This window comes from Durio zibethinus, chromosome 10 (genome assembly GCF_047325235.1).
Source record: "Durio zibethinus cultivar Kanyao isolate XHJ-2024 chromosome 10, ASM4732523v1, whole genome shotgun sequence".
Lineage (NCBI taxonomy): Eukaryota > Viridiplantae > Streptophyta > Magnoliopsida > Malvales > Malvaceae > Durio > Durio zibethinus.
Genome location: NC_143171.1, coordinates 8,513,050 through 8,532,993, shown reverse-complemented (window position 1 = coordinate 8,532,993; position 19,944 = coordinate 8,513,050). Strand labels below are relative to the sequence as shown.

Below are 19,944 nucleotides of genomic sequence, written 5' to 3'. Positions count from 1 at the left end.
TATTACAATGATCTTTATAGGTGTGTATATTTAAATGTTTGTAGTGAATTAAAAGAAAATGAGAGAGTCTAAATATGTATGATAATTGTTATATTTGTTTGGATAGGTTAGAGGAAATTAAGATAATTCAGATAGGGATAAGTGTACATAAATATATATTTGTTTGAGTTAAACATATTCAATAAGATCAAAAGAGAATGAAAAGGTCATAGGTATTGATTATGAGTGAATATTTATTGTTTTGATACATTTACAATTTTTTTATAACTAATGAGTCTTTTTTTTCATTCATGAACATAAACTTTTTAAGCTAAATCATATCGAATTATTATTTTTTATGTGATTAATTAATTTTTTTATTATATTTTCGTTGGCTTGATTGTTTCGTTAATTGTAGATTTTTTTGTCTAATCATTAAAATCAGAGTTATTTTGATGTTAACCGCATGAATATTTTCTCACATAAAATAATACGAACATAGCAATAAAACATTCTTAAATATTTAATTATTTAATCGACAATGTCTTTGGTGAAAAAAAATTAATAATGTCAACTACAAATTAAATCCTATGCTCCATGCATGTTTTGGTTCCTTGATAGTATAAACTAATGCTTATAGGTTGTCAACAAGCGGATAAAATATTAGATTTTTAATTTAAATAATTAAAATTTAAATATTAACATCAAATATAAAAATACTCATAGGTATATGTTTTGAATTTATATTGAGATGGATTATATATATATATATAACATACGCACGAACTCAAGCTTCATATTCTAAATTAACATGTTTGATTAAATCAAATAAGAATCTCTTTGCTTTATAAAACTAAAGTCTTTTTTTCTAATTACAATGTACTAATTCTTTGTTTATCTCATGAATCATGCTTTGGCCAACTTGAGCTTTGCTCTAGCTTTTAGGTTAAGGAATCAAAGCATTGGCCGATGGCATCTTGACACAGCCAAATGACTTGCGGATTTTTTCGAGTTCTGCATTCTCGATACTCTCTTTTTATCGACCAACTATCTAGGGTAGGGTGCATATAAAAAATCAATATAGCTTCTTCTTGAACAAGGCAACGACATGAATGTTGATTTTGAGAGTTCGAAAATATTAACGTTATTTAGGGTATAGCCACCCCAGCTAGCTAGGCTTTTCTCAGATCTCATCATGACGCGCTTATTTTCGATCTTCAATAAACTTTACTTTGCCTTGGCTCTTGCTCTTGTCAAGTTTTCTCCTCAGGTTCTCTATAATATGCTTTTTGGGTCAAAAAGACCAGTTCCCCCAAGTGAGTTGGTCCAGCAAAAACTGCAATTTAGAAGCCACAGCCCATATCGTCTTTAAGGTAGACGTATAAATTGTAATGGCGATGCCTACTTCTCAACCAACAGAATTGATGGCAACACAGAAAGATGATTCAAACATATGTCCAATTATGCAGCCTATAGCCAAGTACAGTTGTTATTGTGGGCAATGAATTGAATTATTATTTTTAATTTATAATATTATTATAAAAAATTTGTACTTATAAAAATATCAATAAATAGAATATGGACAAGGTAAAATATTTTTCATCTTCCTTATTTGATTTTTATATTATATCCTGTATTTATATCAACTAAATATTTTAAATTTATTCTTATAATCATCTTTACGAATATTTAATGGGTATGGATAATTTTCGTACACATAATTTTTTTAAAAAAACTAAAATTTAAAATTTTTTTAGCTTTTTTATTTTTATCTTATATATTTAGATAACTTTTTTATAAATATATATTAATATTTTTTAAATAAAAATATATTAATTTTAATTAATCTAAAATAATAATTTATATTATTTAATAAAAATTTTATATACTTAATATATATAAATATAAATATAGGATATAGACATCCCATCTTTGTACTCAATAAAAATTAAAAATTATATTTACTCTCATTTTTATTTTCATATCTATAATATAATATCTATCCTCATTGCCATTTGGATAAAAAATTAAAATTTTCATTAGATATGAATACAATTGACATTTTTATTAATTTATGTGCAATATATTTTTTTAAATAATACTTACAAGATTGCACTGCATTGCATTAAATGCAATTTTTAAAAATAGTAATTAAATAATCCATACCCGAAAAAGAAAAAAAAAAGGTCAAAATGATTTTTTTTAAGTTCTTATTATGTAACTAGCTTAGGTGGCCACATTAAATATCCTCATCAATGCAGATGACAGCTCAAATTGCGCATTGCCGTGGTAGTGGGATGCTGTGTTAATCTCTGGAAAGATGGATTCAAAGGACCCTGCCTTCTTCTGATCTTCGTCATAAAAAAAAGAAAAAAAAATTGTGCCTTATTTGTTGTTCAGATCGATTGTTTGGGCCCCAAAGAATGAAGTAATGTAGAGTTTAGGTAGCTGCTTTATTAAAAATGATCACTCAACAATAATTATGAGAAGAGACAAGAAATAAAGAATTAAAGATAAGCATAAGATCACATTAAAGTCTAGCCCTTTAAAGAAGACTAAGGTGAAACCTTCAAAATTATGGAAGAACTATAAATGTTGCCTGGAGGAAGATCCAGCTCAAGGGTTTACTTGAACCTGATAAACGAAAACGAGGAATCGATTACTTGAACCTGATAAATTCTGCTCGTTTCAAGTTACAGTGTTTCTCTATGATATGATTATAATTCTAGAGAAAAAAAATGGTGAATGTCACTGGAGCCAGCCGAAAAAGTCTTCCCAAGAGCAACATAAGAAGGATCAGTTGCCATCCTTACTGGGTTAGGAGGAAGCTTGATACGTTGTTGGCCGCCAATCACCTTTCTGAGCGCTGAGAATTCCTTCTTGATTTTTAGAGAAAGTTAAATGAATCTCCCAGTGCAGACACTTCAACAAGTTCTCAACTTCCCCAATGGCCTTTGATTCATCACGAACAATCAATTTTCCTCCTGGTCTGACTATTCTATCAACCTCTGCCATCACCGGTTCAAGTTTGCACCTGTGAACGCCGAAAATGCAATCAATTACTAAACATCTATTCTAATTGAAGTTCAAGAAGAAAGAAGACGAAGGGGAATTGTCCTACAATTTTACCTCTTTTTCAGCTTGGAGAAAAGATGATCAGCGTGCAGAAGATCGTATGATCGAGGGTATGTGCTAAAGGATTCACACCAATCATGGTATATTCCAAAAAGACCACGTTCATAGATTATTGGAAGTGTATCTGGAGAATCAAAGTTCACCACATTTAACACCCACATTTCAATGTCCTTCAAAGCTGCTGCAAACCTGCACGCATCCAATATATAATTTCGATTTAACCCTTTTATAGTGTAAAGGTACTGCTGCAGCACTGCTTTCTTATTTGAGAAATTGATGTCTCTATTTATTAATAACAGTCAAAAGAGAAGTGAACGGCCATTACCCTCCATAAACAGCTCTCATGTCCATCACATTTCTAACATTAGACCAACTGATTCCCAATCCGCTCATATACAGCTTGCTTACCACTCGTGTCCAGTGTTCATAGTCTCTCACAAAATCTTGAGGAGCTGGTTTCCCGTAAATCCCCATCTGCGAGCTGTTCAACCAGTAAGGAGCTTTCTGCAGCCGGCCTGGCCAATTTGCAGGCCATCGTGCCCCTCTTTCAGCCTGATTTACTGGCACGCGGTGCATGCATGCCTGCAGAGGCACATGCCTGAAACAAAACAAGCATTAGCAATAACGAATTTATCACCTTGATGTCAAGCATTTCAGTATACTACTCAACCAGATCTTTGTATCCGCAAAAACTTAATGTATGGTATTATTTTACTGCACATATAACTTCTAGAGCTGTTGTTGAACCTTGACACTTGGCAGATTAATGGTGCATAACATCTACAGTATGTGAAGAAACCTACCAGACAGCATTTGCATCGTCACTATTTTTACACATCGGAGGACTATTATCCTGCCTTTTGTCATAGCATTCATTTGAGGTAGGTTTGCGGAAGACGGCAACACCAATGGAATTCAATTTGTCCTTTTTGATGGTCACAAGCTTCCAACACATGGACTCGGTCAGGGACGACATAGCTGCAAAACCAAATACATGTTAGCTCAACGTAAACTTAAAACTCTGTTTGAATTGAATGAATTTTTTGTGTTCTACCCCTCCATATTTGCATATCCTCTGGAAGCTTCTGGTAGACAGGGGTGGCTGACCAGACAAAATATCCTCCAGGTCTCAGAACACGGTTCAGTTCTAGCAGAAGCAAACCACCTTCTGCATGCCAAGGCACTCTACAACGTGCACAGTGCACTATATCAAAGACCCTAGAAGGAAATGGTAGCCTCTGAGAACCCATCACAGCTGATATTGCAGGAATTCCTCTTTCAAGGGCAAATTGAACTTGAGCTTCATGCTCATCTTTGGGGGCAAAAGACATTGTCAGAACATTTCTATCGAAAAGATATCCTCCAAAGCTGGCAACACCACATCCAACATCCAGGACGACTCTGGTGTGCTTACCCCATTTAATGTCAGGTACTGACTGCAACCATAATAGCAAACATTGTCTTCATTCTCAACATCTAATATGGTAATCTCCCATTCTTGTCATCTTATTTCTAAGCCTCACTATAAATTTCAGGATAATACAAAGCTAGTGTCTAGAATTTAAAACATCATAATTGCAGATTCATAAGCAAAAAGAGAAAAATCTTTATTGTAATTTTATAGTAATTGAAAATAAGAGATCAAACGAAGAGTGAAGAAACAGAAAATTATACAATATTATGTTGCTCCGACTCTTCATTTATTTTGCTTGAAGCTCTGATGTTCAATACATATCGAACGAACATGGGTATGGATATATGTCCAACACTCCAAATATACTAAAAACCTTTGAAAAAAAAAGGGCATATCCATAGAACACATATCCGAATCCAACATTCACCTCCACTCACTCCGAGTAATCTAGGTACTATATCATATATATTGCAAGCAGCAGCATGTAGTCAGAACATCAATAAACAAGTTAAATTCATATTAATATGAGCGTTGCAGCGTTTCAATGGAAAGAAAAACGAAAGGTTCCTAAAAGTATATCAGTTGATGGTGTTGGGATTTTTTAAACAAAAACAAATTTCATAACGAGATCAATATGAAATAAAATCACTTATATAAGATAATATTTAACATGATTTGACCCAATTACTTACATTTACGTATGAGAGAAAAAATTTACTATAAATGTAAATATTACAAAAAATATAAAATACCATAAACAATCATTAATCTTGAGTTCTTTAAATAATCCTTGTTTTCATACTCCCTAGCATATATAACCTATGAAATATCTTTGATCTTATGTAACAAGTGTCTTTCTCTAGCAAACTCTTTTTTAGATCCCTATAAACTTATCTCCCATATAGAAATCACATAATTCTCTTTTATAATTCTAAAAGTTAATATTCACTCCATATTTATAAAACTCTATTACTTGATCACTAAGAATTTCTATTTACAAAGAAATCTTATTATTAAGAATATTTATCCTTAAATAAACTTAATTACCAAATAATTCTTTAACTAATAGAATTTCACTTGAATTCAAATTGATTTTCAATTAGAATTTAAGTTAATATATAACAAATCTCCACCCTAACACAAATTCTATCAAAACATTAATATTTCAAAAATCATGACTACATATGATCAAATCCGTACTGATTATGATTGGCAATATGTATAAAAATATAATTATATAAATATATATAAATAAAGAATTAAAAATAATTTTTATATAATATCGAGTCCGATAGGATTTACCTAAAACTCGAACCCAATTAGACCTCAATTTCTTTTTAGCATTATTCGACTCGACCCGAAACCCGATTAAAAAAAAAATCGACCCTATGATGTCAAGTCGAATCGGAACTCGTCAGGGTTGGATTAGGCTGCCAACCCTAATGTTGACTTCATATGACTCACATAAGATGGTTAATATTTATATATAACCAAATCAACTTCATCTTATTGATCCTATCTACAACTAATGCCTTGTTGCAATACATCTTTTCTTGCATATCTATGATCTTAAGAATATAAATTGCAAAACAAATCCTATTTTACAATCGATGTGGAATAATTTTAGCAATCTTTCCCTTTACACATCGAGGTATAAAAAAAAGCTTTTATGCTAGCTCACAAGAAAATGTTAGCAACTTAGCTTTGATACAACCTGTTAGGATTTTTTAACCAAAAACGAATTTCACAATGAGATCAATACGAAAAAAATCACATGATTCAACTCAATTACTTACATTCACGGATGAAAGAAAAAATTTAATATAAACATAAAAATAAAGAGTACAAAACATTATAAACAATCAAGAATCTCGAGCTCCTTAAAACAATCATAATTTTCATACTCTTTAATGTATAATCTATAAAATATCTATGGTATATCTTTCAACCTATGCAATCACGTCTTTTTCAAATATTTTTTTTTCACATCTTTATAAATCTATCTCCCATTTAGATATCAAATAATTTTTTTCATAATTTTAAAAGTTAATATTCACTCCATATTTATAAAGTTTCATTATTTGATCATAAAAAATTCTTATTTACTAAAAATTCTTACTATTAAGAATATTTATCCTTAAATTAATGTAATTATCAAATAATTTTTTAATGATTAAATATTTAATTTGAAATTAAAAATTTATGTAATTATTTAATTTAAAATTAAATATTTTATTTTATATAAATAAAGATCAAACGTATCGATTCATAATAATATAAAATTTTTATCGATAAAAATGTAATCGTGAAAGACATGCATTTTAATAACGTGTAAAATAAGTAAATTCAAGCTAACTCAAACACTTTTATGATGATATGTCACCCAAAACCTAAGAAAAAGGTCAAAATAATAATTAAAAAAATTAATTTTATTAAAAGACAAATTTTTGACTTTTGAAAAAAAAAATTTTTTTCAGATTCTTTCTTTGTTTACCATAGTTTCAGATTTTTTTTTACCAGCTCTCGTTCCCATCATTTCATAAGTATGCAGAATATGGCTCCTTTTTTTCTTTCTTCTTTCAAATTTTTTCTTCTTTTCTCTATTAACCGATCTTTCTTAGTATCTACTTTCTTTTTTTTTTGTTAATTGTAATTTTCCTTTCCTTCTAATAGCTTTATTCACGATACAAAATTTGTGTGCTTTAATTAAAAATTTTTCTCTTTCTTAAAAAAAAATCTATCCAATTCTCTCCTGATCTTATCTAATCGAATTTCTCAAATCTTCAATCTACAGAAGAATAATTCAAATTAATGAAAATTAATCAAAACCTACACAAGTTATCCAACAAAGAAAATCAACCAAGAAAATTAACCATTAAGCATAAACTTAATTTCAGTATTGAAATCTTATCCTTCAAGGCTGCTAAAATAGCTCCTCAAGGTTCTGTTCTGATTGGACGGCGACACACATAAAATTGGCTTAGGCAGAGACGCTCATGCCCATGACATGAGATTCGTAGTGAGAAGGGGTTTCATTAGATGAAAAAACGAGGGTGAAAAGGATTAATTTGTTTTTGCAGATATATTTTGATTTCAGAAAATTCTTGTTTGATTGGGTTTCTTTGGATATGTTTTGTCTAGAATTAAAAGGGAAGACACTAAGGTAGTGATAGATTGACCTACGGTGGAGGAGATTGGTGGTTACGTGGGTGCTTAGTTGCAGAAAAAATGAAAAACTAGAGAAAGAGTGGAAAGAAAGAGAGTAACCTTTTACAGAGAAAATGAAAAAGAAAATGAAAATAATATTAAAAATTTTTATTTATTTATTTTTTTTAATGAGTCAGATTTTTTTTTATCTGTTGTTAGCATTTTTTATTATATTTTTTTATCACATGTTATTATTAAAAGAGTTAACATGCGTATATATCACTTCTGTTAAATTATGCTAAATTGAATACACTTATAAAAGTTAAATATTTATTCGAATAAAATAATAAGTTTAATTTTGAATTGAGCAACACTTTAACCTTTTTTAACTAATAAAATTTTACTGCAATTGAAACTGATTCCAAATTATAATCGAGTCGATATCTAAAACAGATGGGGCCGTTTGGAACTTACTTGTTGCAGAAAGTCGATGTAGTGGAGTGCGCCATGGATGAACTGGGTTCCTCCCCCAGGGAAAGTTAAGAATTCACCACTCACTTTAACCCAGTTCTGGTGCCCTTTCACCTCAGCCAGCTTCGTATGTGGTACATTATGGTACCATATCTGCCAAACCACAACAAACAAGTTACAACCCCGCGTACAATCATAACAATCAGATGGGTCTAACTCAATCTTACCTTATCTCTGCTTTGGGGCCAGGAGATGGGTTTTTTGTATCCCTCCGGGAGTGAGACCAAACACGTTGGACCCTCCTCAGGGCAATGCCTCTCCCGATGCTCGAAGTGCCTGGTACTATGTAATTTCTTCAATGCTTTCTCGTTGTCCAAACATGGTATGTAATCAGGACCAGCAGTGACGTTACATAACTGCCAAGTGTAACCATAGATGCTCGCTTTACCGTTTGATTCGTCCTTCTGCCTCTCCTTCTCGTTCTCTGATTGAGTCTTCTGCGTCTTCCAGGACTTCTTCGACTCGTTGGACTCTTTTGGAATAGAACTTCCTAACGGCTCTTCCGAGTTTGAGTCATTTGGATTTTCTTCTTTTGGGGAGTCCTGTTGTTGAGTTTCCTGATTCTGAAATTCACTTTGGGTGTCTTTCTCTGTTGCCTCCTGATTCGAAGTTGATGTCTTAAGTAAATTTTGGAACGTATCAGTTTGAGTTGCGTTAAGAATTTCTTTCTGTTTATCCTTAGTTTCGTCGCTAAAAGTGGTGTTTGCAATCCCTTGCATTTGTAACTCTTGTTGCTCTTGACTTTGTTGTTTGTTTCCCTTTTGTTGATCATCTTCTAATTCATTAACGTCATTCTTCGAAGTCTCTTGATTATCTTCCTTTGTTTTCGCAATTTTTGTTTCTTGTGTTTCCTCATTGTTTTCAACGTCTTGCTTTTGCTTATCTCCCCGTTGCTGTAGATGATCCAATTCTTGATTCCGCCATTCCTTTGATTTCTCATTTCCTTGTTGCTTTTCCACACTTTGACTTTGATCTTCTTCTGAATCCTGATTGTTGTTTTCCTCTTGATTTTCAGTTTCTTCATTTCTCGTCTGCTTATTTTCTTCAAATTCCTTCGGGCTGGTTTGCTCCGATTGTTGGTTTTGAGTCAATACACTTTCCCCTGATATTTGAGTTTCACCAAGTTTATGCTTCTCCTGCTCTTCAACTGATTCTTTTCCCTCTAAAACTTGTTGGTTCTCCTCAACAGCTGCACCTTCTTTCCCTGTATCCTCATCCGATTCGCTTGCTTTATCATCCTCGGACTTCCCATCGTTGTCAGGTTTGATGGCATCATCAGGGAGTTGGCCTGGATTATCTTCAAAGACAGCTTTGTCTTTCTCATCATTAATATTTTTTGAGGTTTGTTCTTCATTTGAAGAAGAAACCGCATTGTCGACGGCATTGGTGTCAGTGGCGGTGCGAGTGGTGGTTGTTTGTCGGGGTGAAACGGAGTTGGAAGTGAGCATCCATACACCAAAAACACATAAGGTTACAAAAACTACAGTAGTCACGGTTGATGCATATGAAACTGAGGATGAACGCTTGTTACTACGATACTTTCCTCCTATTCCCATTTTGGTTTGAGTGGAAACGAGAGAAGAAAATGCTTTACGAGGACAGTTTTTGATATTGTAGTTTTGATAGATTGAAGATAAAAAACAATGGAGAAGATTAAGCTTTGTTTGTGGAGATGTAAGGGAACAGAAACATTCCAAATTGGAATGTCTCAAGATCCGACAGAGTCGGAGAAGGGAATTCGTTGGAAATTTGTTCTCATTTCTCTATTTTTTTTTCCTGATGGGCTAGATATGAAATACCCATTAACAGGAAATTTTCTTATGGGCCAAGCAAAACCCAATTCCAAATGTCAACGATTAGAGATCTCCCAAAAACCCAACTTATTGCAAGGGACAGGCGACTTTCTGTCTTGATATTTTTGGTGAATGAGACCAGTTATCAATTGATTTTATGCAAAGGGGTAAGGGTTGCGTGGTTATAAGATTTGGGTGGTGATTGGTTCGTGGGTTTTAGTCAAGATATATATATATATATATATATTTGGGATTAATTTAAGTAAGTTTATACATATGTTAAATTTTCTAATGAATTCAAATCAAAATAAAAAAAAAATTGTGTGGGATTTCAAGCGTTAATGAGATAAACCGTGGTGTTGGTTTCGGGAGACGAGGGACAGATTCAATGAAAGTCATAGTTTAAAAAATGAAGAGAAGATTATGAGAATTAGCAAGGTGTATGAGTAGGCATAAAAATAAGTGGGATGAGTGAATAATAAAGTGAGAAAATTATTGTACGTGTCTATTGTATGCAGAGGCGAAACAAACAATAATTAAAAGGGGAAGTCAAACAGTAAATTTAGTGAGAGAAAGGAAGATGCATATTAATTTTAATAAATTCAATTATTGATCTATAAAATAATGTAAAAAATTTTTTTTTTGAGTAGCCGCTAAAAGCCTCCCTTAACTTCGCTTCTGACTGTATGTTAATGAATCCACCAATTCTATATATATATATATATATTTGTTCGTACTAATAAAATAGAATCTTTGGAAATAACTATAACGTTCCGAAATAAGAATATGGTAGCAAATCGATACTGTAACAAATACTACAATTGATATTGAGAGCAAAAATTCTAAACATTAAGCTTTATCAGCTCCCATCCCAACATGGGACCCCTTTTGTTTTTTTGGTTTTTCGGAGTTTTGGACAAATTGGAAGATGAAGGGGGGTTAGATTTTTGGTCTCGAGAAGAGGCAACATAATGCTATTTAAAATGTCTGTCGTTTCCAAGACCCAGAGGCAGATTTTGGGGCAAAAGTGTTTGTGGCACTTTTATGAAGCTTTTTACACTTTTTTTTTTTAATAATTATTATTGTTTTTATAAAAAGCATTAGCAAACATCCTTCAAACCTGTTCTCTTATCATATGCCAATGCGCCCCTATTGAAACCACATTTTAGAGACAGAAGATTGGGACCCTAAAGCAAAATTTGCCGGTCGCATCAAAAGTCTGTTGATTCAAATGGGGAACAAAGGTTTTGATTAAAAAGGTAAGACAACAAACTATAAGAATACAAAACTTTATATTGTACACTACAAACTTTTTTCTGGATATATATATAGAGAAAATTTTGATAGGAATATTTGTCAAGAAAAAAGTGGTTACTTGTTCATACTCTCTACTGCAAAAATACACATGGAAGTCTTCTAATTAAGTGATGGATGACATTTCAGACTATTTCACCTAACATAAGAAGAGGTACTCAGAGCGGAGTGAATTTCCATCTCCTTGGCATTTTTTATTTGCACTTCAACTCTTCGGCCAAAATTCACTCTCAAAACCAATATAGCTCTCTTAACTAAATGGAAAATTCGTACTGAATCTATGAAGTGAGTTAGTATAATAGGACAAGTGATCTGATTGAACACTTGGCTTGTTATTATGCTCAAGTCTACATCCCTTGCCAACGAGCACTTAGCTCGAATGGCATGATGGCTTGGGAGGTTGCCGCTGTTCGAGACGTCATGCCATCTCCCAGTCAGGTAAATTCTTAGATAGGTGTAAGGAGAGTCAAAATTAGGAACTTAAAAAAAAAAAAAAGTCAGCATTTATTTATGGTTTACAAAAGGATAACTCTTAACTTTGAATGTAACTTGCACCAATTTGCTGCATAACAGATTCCCTTTTTCTTCCATTTTTCCCCCATGTAGAAAAGACTGTCCCCATCCAATCCAGAGGATCACCAAAGACTGACTCCTCCTGCACTCTCACAAGCACAATAGGGCTTTTTCTCCAACAGCAAGCTGAGCAAAGCCAAGCTTTTGGATCAGCAGAGCTGAGACACTCACTAACCGAAAAGCCAGTTTGGGACCACACCAATTTATTCCCACAAATCCAAATTAACTGATACTGTTGTTCCTGCAGCACATTTATCTCTCTGCTCACTGGCCAGTGGCCACACCCTAGGTACCATGTACCCAGCAGATATCGACACATCCTTACGGTGCTTTAATGCCATAACAAATCTCAGTTGTCGTAAATGACTTCTTGTCTGTTCTATGGCTTTCAATTCAAGCAAATACTACTGTTTGACGTGCTTAATCATTGATGTTCTTTCTCTTTCTTTCTCTGCTTGTTTCTTCGTATAAATTTACTTTTTTGGCTTCACATATAACTCCAAACTATAAACTGCCCAAGCCCTTTCACTGCCGAATCATGGCTCAGTTCTATGCTTGTTATTCTTTCATGCCTGTGGAAGCATAGTGAACGTCAGGACATGGCCGAAGTCGGGTCAAGAACAATTGGAACAAGGAGCTTGGGAAAAATCAACAAAAATGTTGGAGAGCGCACGCATACTTGTTGGCTATGGCTAAGCCCAAAGTGAGGGCGTTCTCGAGGACGTCACAGTTCACAAATGTTGAGGTGGGTACCCTCTTACATCTCCACTCGTGTTATTCATGCATGTTTTTAGTGTCTAAATTTCCAAACCATGTTTAAACAGTAACGTAGATTATAGTTTTAGGTTGCTCGAGTGAACTAGGGTTGGATTACAATTAAGATAATAAAAATAAAATTTTGGTTTCTGATGGTGAATGCACTAAATAGTCTGATGGGTATAACATCAGCTGAAAAAGTAAGAGAATTTTGTTATTCCCATATTCTTTCAGAGAATTGCTGACAGTGATGAATTCTGGAACAAAAAGAATGTCTATGGAGAATCCACCCGAAGTGAGAGCTTTCCATACAAGTGGCACAAGATAGATAAATATTATTCCTTATTGGTCTCTCAAAACATGAGAATCCGAGAAAAAGTGAGAGTTTGCCGAGCATGGAAATATGGGGGACAGTCTCTAACACTCGAAAACTCAAAGGTTAAATAGCATCAATATACTTTTTGCATTGGGAAAGGGAGATATAATTTTTCTTTAGGCCTCATTTTTGTGAAGTCCTTTCAGGGAAAGATGTGATAGAACATCTGTGTTACTTGGTTTTATAGCAGTCGGTTGTGGGAAAATTCCCTCTGAATTAACACAAACATGAGATAAGACGAAAGATGCAGCCATTCAATAATCAAAACATGTCTAACTAAAGTTTTCTCTAATAGGTTAACCATGCCAAGAATATTCTAAGTTTTTTTTTTTTTTTTTTTTCGGATGCAACAGCTTAAAAACCAATTGCAGGAAAACATGTCTAAATGAAGGAATGTTCGCTGCAAAGATAAAACCAATTGCAGGACAGATAAAACCAATTGCAGGAACGCAAATAGTAATAAAGCTTAAAAAAAAAAAAAAAAAGCTACACAGTAAGACCACTGCTTAGATCCAAAGGATTTTATGAAGTATGCACTGATAGAAAATTTTTTTTGTCAAGTTATGACTCACAGAATATCAGACCAGACTACCTGCCTTCCAAAATATTTAGATTTAAAGCATTTCTTCAATAGGCTACCGCATTCAGATACCAACAATTTCACCAAATAAAAAGTTAAAAAGAAAAAGAAAAAGATTCCTGTTCTAGAATGTGGTTTCCATTTGAAACTAAAAAATATGCAAAGTGGTGGTACGGAAGCAAAGAAATCCAGACTAATATCCACTTCAACCCTAGACAGGAAAACCAATATATGGAAAAGGATTCGTTAATCTCCAAAGACAAACACACTTTCAATTGATCCATTAGTATTTATTTTTCTTATAAACACATCAGACAGAGATGACATATGATTGAATTTTTTCTTGATAATATTCTAATGTTGTAGCCCCCTTGTTCCCTCTGTTATATACAGTCTACTAAATTTAGTCCCTTCATGACCCTACATGCAAAGAAAAAATGAGATATATGTTCACTCAAAAGCCAATTTTAGGGTTTACATGCTCCCCAGCTACATAGACAATTAATACCACCAAATTCCTGCTAATTTACAACTTTACAAGTAGTTTTGAGCATTCATGTCAACACAAAATGCATACTTCACACCGAAAACAATCTCATATTGAAGCATTAATAGCATACACAACGCAAATAAGTCTTGGAATTAACTGCTCAGGTCAGCTACATGAGTTCTCTATCATCAAAAATAGTGACTCTGTATGTTATACAGCCCATAGCCAATAATTATTAGATTAAGGAGAAAAAAAAGACCAACACAGCTTCTTAAAAGAACTTGACACCGAATATCTTATCCCTATCAATAGTAAATGTTCTTTTAAGTATTAGGATTTGTTACTTCCAAGTAGAACTCTCATTAGGTTCAATATTGGCTCGACTCCTTTCCACCACTCAAGCATACACATGGAAAAAAATTTAGGGTCAAGGAAAAGAGAAACAAAATATTTTAGGAACATATTGACATCACATAATGTTTGGAGCACTTTATATTGGATTGAATTTTCATTCATGTTTCAAGCTAAATCTTTAAATTTTCTTTCTAATTAGACTACTTTATTCCATTTTAATACACTGTGCCAGAGAGATCCAAATAGATACTTAGCATCTGAAAATTTTAAGTTCAATTCTCCTATCAACATCAACTGAAACTAAATATCCATGAGCAGAAGCCTGCTTTTTACATCCATTTTTAATAAAATGACATATATATTACTTGCAAATGCACCCTACTTATTCCTTGAATGTGAAAGAGCAATGCATTCTCCTATTTTCAATGCAACAAATGTATGGTTCAATTAGCTGATCCTATGCTTCAATTTCTTGATGCTAGCTCTTAATTTCAACTCTACAATATGTTTGGAATATTCACTCCTGTCTAGTAATAAAAAAACATTGAGATAAAGTAGCTATCTAAAAAGGAAATTTTCAGCTCAACAAATTATATATAACTTAAAATATCTAGCTCAGGCTAGTACTAAGATGCCATTAATATATAAAAAGTTTCCCATTTCATAACATCCTACTTTTTTTTTTTTTCTATTTTTAAGTAAATTTAGTTTAAATAAATTTGTACAAGGATGAGTTAGCCAATCATTTGCTTCTATGATATGACTTCTTTAGGAGGTAACAGACCTCTCTTCTGGCTTTGGTTTAATTCAGTAATATCTTTATGCAGCTTCAAAATCAGTTCAAGTCAAGTAATATTTGATTCATGGAGCTTTCTTTATTAACTTGTCAAACACCCTAATCCTTGTTCTAAGATCCTAATCCACGGCAGTTTTACCGATCAGAGTGATTGTCTGATGTACTTAGAGTGAGATTCCTTTAAGATAGAAAAGCATACATATTTTGTCAGTTGTGAACAATTTCTACTTTTAAAAGATTGTGATGAAGAAGTTCCCACCAGTGACACTATATTTGGTACTATAAGAAAACCATTGAAGGAAAAAAGAGAAAGGATTAACAGCTTCTGCTTTATAAATTAATTGAAATTAAGTTAAAACTTTAGTCAAGATAAGAGCTTCAGCTTTATAATTTTAGTCCAAATTAAGTTAGAATGCATACAAAGTAGTTAAGAGAGTGCATTCTGACAGACCCTGAGTAATTAGCAATGAAACAACGAAAGAAAGTACATAGCAGCTGGCATTATGTGTTAGCATTAATTGAAACATGCTATATAAACATATCCCAGAAAGCATGTAGGAACAAAACAATAAATAAATAAATATATATATATATATATATTTACTTCTTTTTTTTTCCCCTCATCGGGAAGTGAGAAGAAGAGAACAGTATAAGCCTGAAGAAAATGTTGTTAGTTTAAGCGAAAAGCTTCACAATCTTTCTGTTTAGTCACACATTTCAATTTTCCTGACTTTCCATTAGAAACAAACAGTCTTATTAAATAAGAATAATGCAGAAAATGAATAACACTGTAACGTATCAATAATAACAATAGGTTTGTTGCAGGAAGGCATTAAACATAGAGCAGATGATAAGAAATATTTCCCATTTTATCAGTAAATTAAGTCACATCTATGCAATGTACGTCTATTCTATTGAATAAAATGATGACGATGATGATCACATGAAAATATAGAGAGGGGAGAGAGAGAGAGAGGGAGGTTTTTTATGTTTCACCTTTTGAACTTGAATGCTAGCTATGCTCTTTCATTCATGCATGGCTGGACCGCCCATACCGTGATATGGAAAAAAGATGTGGTGTTTATAGTTTGTCCAACCAAAGAAGAAACCAATATTCGTCCACCTTTGAAACCGGCAAACATACGGGTAAACAGGGAAAAAGCAGCTTCCCCCAAGTTGAAAACCAAACAGAAAGCGGAATGGAAATTTCGAAATAATTCAACTAAAATATAAAACCCCACACTCTCACAAAACTAATACTAAATATTTTTCTAACAAACACACTCACTCGCCACTCTACATGCTGTGCACATTTCGTACAAAAACAGCTTTAGATTTCATTGAAGATGGAAAATATATAGAAAAAAGACGCAGCAATAGTGGTAGTAGAAGAAGAAGAATTTATATTGATGATTTTAACCAAAAGCATTTCAAATTTGCACAAAAAAAAAAAAAAAAAAACACATCTCCTGCATTTCCGTATTTCTCTCTCTCTCTCCCATCTTTTCCTTTAACCCTTTTAACAACTCCCTACTTCAATGGTGGGTATCAAATGTTGTAGTACTTCATTATCGTCAAGAAAGTTGACAAGATCAGAGAAACAAGAAACAAAAAGAAGAAGAAGAGACGTAGAAGAAAGAAAAAGACAGTGGGGTGTGTTTTTAAGATCTTGGATTTGGGAAAAACTGCGTACCAACCATGAAAGTGTTGAGTGGAGTTGCATATAGAGAGGAAGGATCTAAATATGCGGCGGTTGATGAAGAAGCAGCAGCAGTTACACTACCGCCACTGGCGTTAGCTGCAATGGCAGCCATGTTGGTGGCGGCGGTAGGGCCAGCAGTGATAAGATTAAGTGGTTGAACCCCACCACCAGAAGAACTCTCACCTGCTGTTGCTGCCATGTTGTTATGGCCACTATCAAGGCCTTGATCGTAAAGAATTCCCTTGAAAACGTGCCCTCCAATGTTCACAGCCGTCTGGTAAGCATACTGATCGTCAGCATCTTCAATGCTACTCATTCTCACGCACCGAAACACCGCTTGAGAGCTCACTTCTGCCGGAAAATTCCCCAGTTCTAACCCTAAAAGTGAAAACAAAACATCAACAGAAAGAAAACCAAATCCTTCATTAGATTGGATAAGTGAAAAAGAAAAATGGGTTTTCTTCATTTAGTTGGTTACCTTGATTATATGCGAAAAACAATGGACCGAAATGCAAGCAAGACAATCGGGTTATACAGAAATATCAACACGGGGGTAGACAGAGAGAAGACGCAAAGAAAGAGGGAAAAAAAAGTTTCTTCCCTGTCGAAACTCTCGTCATGGTTACTAAAAAACAGTATTTGTAAAAGGAAAAGATGAAAAGAAAAGCTGATGGGGGGTTTACTATGGAGGTCGATTTCATTACACGCAAATGATATGTGTTTTTTTTAACTTTTTTTTTTTTTTGTTTTTCCTGGACACAAGTTTCTTATCTCTTTCTAGAAATATTTGCCTCCTAATTCTTACAAAAAGAGTCAATCTTTGAGACTGTGAATGTTTCAAAGAGAGAGGATATTACATAAAGTATATAGTTTAATTAAAAGATAATCACAACCCCAAAGGAAAAAAAAAAAAACTGTACCAGACGCGTTTGTGGGTAAACGAGTGCAGGCAAGAGAAGAGGATGTTGGATTCTCTCGCTGTCTTTTGGGATTCTCTCCACGAAGCTGAAGTTGCTGTTGTTGTTGCCTTTCACGGCGCTTGGAAGCAGGAACCCAAGTACTTTTAACATGGGTTTGGCAATCAAATCCTCGGCTCTTGCAACAAGTTCGACACCGCATGTGAAGACAATCTTTTTTAGCTTGATTACCACAATCTTGGCAACTCATGCCTCCTCCTCCTCCTCCTCCTCCTCTTCCTGCACTACTACTTCTCATCATCATGAAAGCCGATCTCGAGGAGGAATCATCAGAGACGTTGATTGAGTTCCTGCTAGGTCCAACTCCTAACACAGCTGCTGATGAATAAAGATCTTGCTGTTGTTGGTCTTGCGGGTTATTGCTGCTGTTGTGGTGGCGTTGGAAAAGTTCTTGTTGTTGCCATAGTTCAAAACCCTTGTAAGAAATGTCCTCATTTTTGTACCAAAACCAGCTCTCGGGTTGAATTTCTGTTGGTGGATTGTTTTGGTGATCTTCTTGGCTGTTGCTTCCTCTTGCTCCTAGTGAGAAAATCCCAGCCATTGTTCCTCCTCTAAACCTCTCCCAGACCTCAATTGTAACTGACAATCCATATCAGAAACTCCCCTCTCTCTTTTGATTTAGAACCCAATTTTTCCAAATGGGTACTCTTTTCCAAATGGCTATTGGCAATTCTTCTCCTTTTGTACGTGTTTATGCTTATACTATCATCTAATAATTAAACTTAACCACCACCCCCTTCCCAAAAAAACCAAAACAAGAACTGAAACTGAGTTTTTTTGTGTTGTTTTCTTGTTGGCGTTGGTGTCCCTAATTGCAAGAAAAAAAGCTGGTTTTGGATTAATAAAAGAGGACACCACGTCAGGTTCTGTAGTAGTTACTTCCAACAAATATAGTGATCTCTCACTCTTCAGTCTTCGAAGTCCTTCCCTTTCCTTTCTTTGACAATTTCGTTTTGCTGCTGCAGCTGGCTTTGCCCGTGCCCTCTGCCCTGGCTTCAACTTGTTTTTCTTGTTGTTGCAAAAGCATTTAATTAAGACACAACCCAAGAATTTACAGCTCTCTTTTCTGCCAACGCCGCCATGCCTTTCCCTCTCTCTCTTCTGCTAACCCAATTTAAGTCTCTTCCCATAACCCATCTTTCTCTGATTTCTTGCAGGTTTTTTCTCTGATGAACAAACCAACACCCAAAAGAGAAAAGACAAAAAAAGAAAAACGAAAATTATACTTGAGAATTAAAATTAAAATAAATAAACAAAAAAGAACTTCCTCTCACCCTTTCCTCTCTTTCTTTTCCATCTATAAACAGTTTAGTTACACTCTCTCTTTCATTTCAGTCTACTCTTCGTTGGCCAAGGGATGTCATCTCAAATATCCAATGATCAACCGTTGCCTGCTCCCCTTCTCGTTTCCATCTAACGGTCAGTCCATCGCCACGTGTCGTTCCAACAGACTTTTTCCCGTAAAACCCGCTTCTTTTCCTTCTTTTGGTTGGCTTATTTTTGCTTCAATTAACAAAATGCTTAAAAACTCACAAAAGCCTTTAAACTTGATTTTTACGTGCGATTATATCCCCCTCACTAAATCTTATTCTCTCACCTTTTGCTTAAATAAAATGCAGCTGTAAAGCAAATTCTCGTCCACTGTTTTTCGGACATCTGTATTGTTCATTCATGTTTATTTTGTATAAAATACAAACGTTATTTCGTTATTTCTATTTACAAAAACTACATATTTTATTCATATCAAAATTATATATAATTTTTATCAATTTTAAATTATATATTTTTTTATAATTTTATATTTTTTTATATAATATTTAAAATTATCATATTAATAGTACGGACATACCTGCAAATTGAATATTTTTAAAGTTGAAAGAGCATCCCATAAAAAAGGTCAAGAAGTATTTTTTTTTTAATATATTAGTAAATAAATTATTTATCAAAGACAGACAGAATTGGGCAGTGAAAAAGAGGGAAAGAGTATTTATCGAATTCTTAAAATATATTAATATATAAATTGTGGT

At 33.6% G+C, this 19,944-nt stretch overlaps 2 protein-coding genes across 2 annotated transcripts; both read right to left on the bottom strand.

Annotated features, from left to right (window-relative positions):
- Positions 1-2,405: 2,405 nt before the first annotated feature.
- LOC111292694 (putative methyltransferase PMT27) lies at positions 2,406-10,203 on the bottom strand. Its single transcript, XM_022885203.2, has 7 exons — positions 8,374-10,203; positions 8,150-8,299; positions 4,169-4,550; positions 3,918-4,092; positions 3,440-3,712; positions 3,109-3,303; positions 2,406-3,013 (listed from the first exon to the last, which is right to left on the bottom strand). Exons 1-7 carry the CDS (start codon positions 9,760-9,762, stop codon positions 2,797-2,799), a joined length of 2,781 nt encoding a protein of 926 aa, XP_022740938.2. The 5' UTR covers positions 9,763-10,203; the 3' UTR covers positions 2,406-2,796.
- Positions 10,204-16,618: 6,415 nt separating this feature from the next.
- LOC111292861 (protein SHI RELATED SEQUENCE 1-like) lies at positions 16,619-19,369 on the bottom strand. The gene is made up of 2 exons (XM_022885467.2): positions 17,861-19,369; positions 16,619-17,318 (listed from the first exon to the last, which is right to left on the bottom strand). The coding sequence occupies exons 1-2, from the start codon at positions 18,456-18,458 to the stop codon at positions 16,900-16,902; spliced, it is 1,017 nt and encodes a 338-aa protein (XP_022741202.1). The 5' UTR covers positions 18,459-19,369; the 3' UTR covers positions 16,619-16,899.
- Between the last annotated feature and the right edge of the window lie 575 nt (positions 19,370-19,944).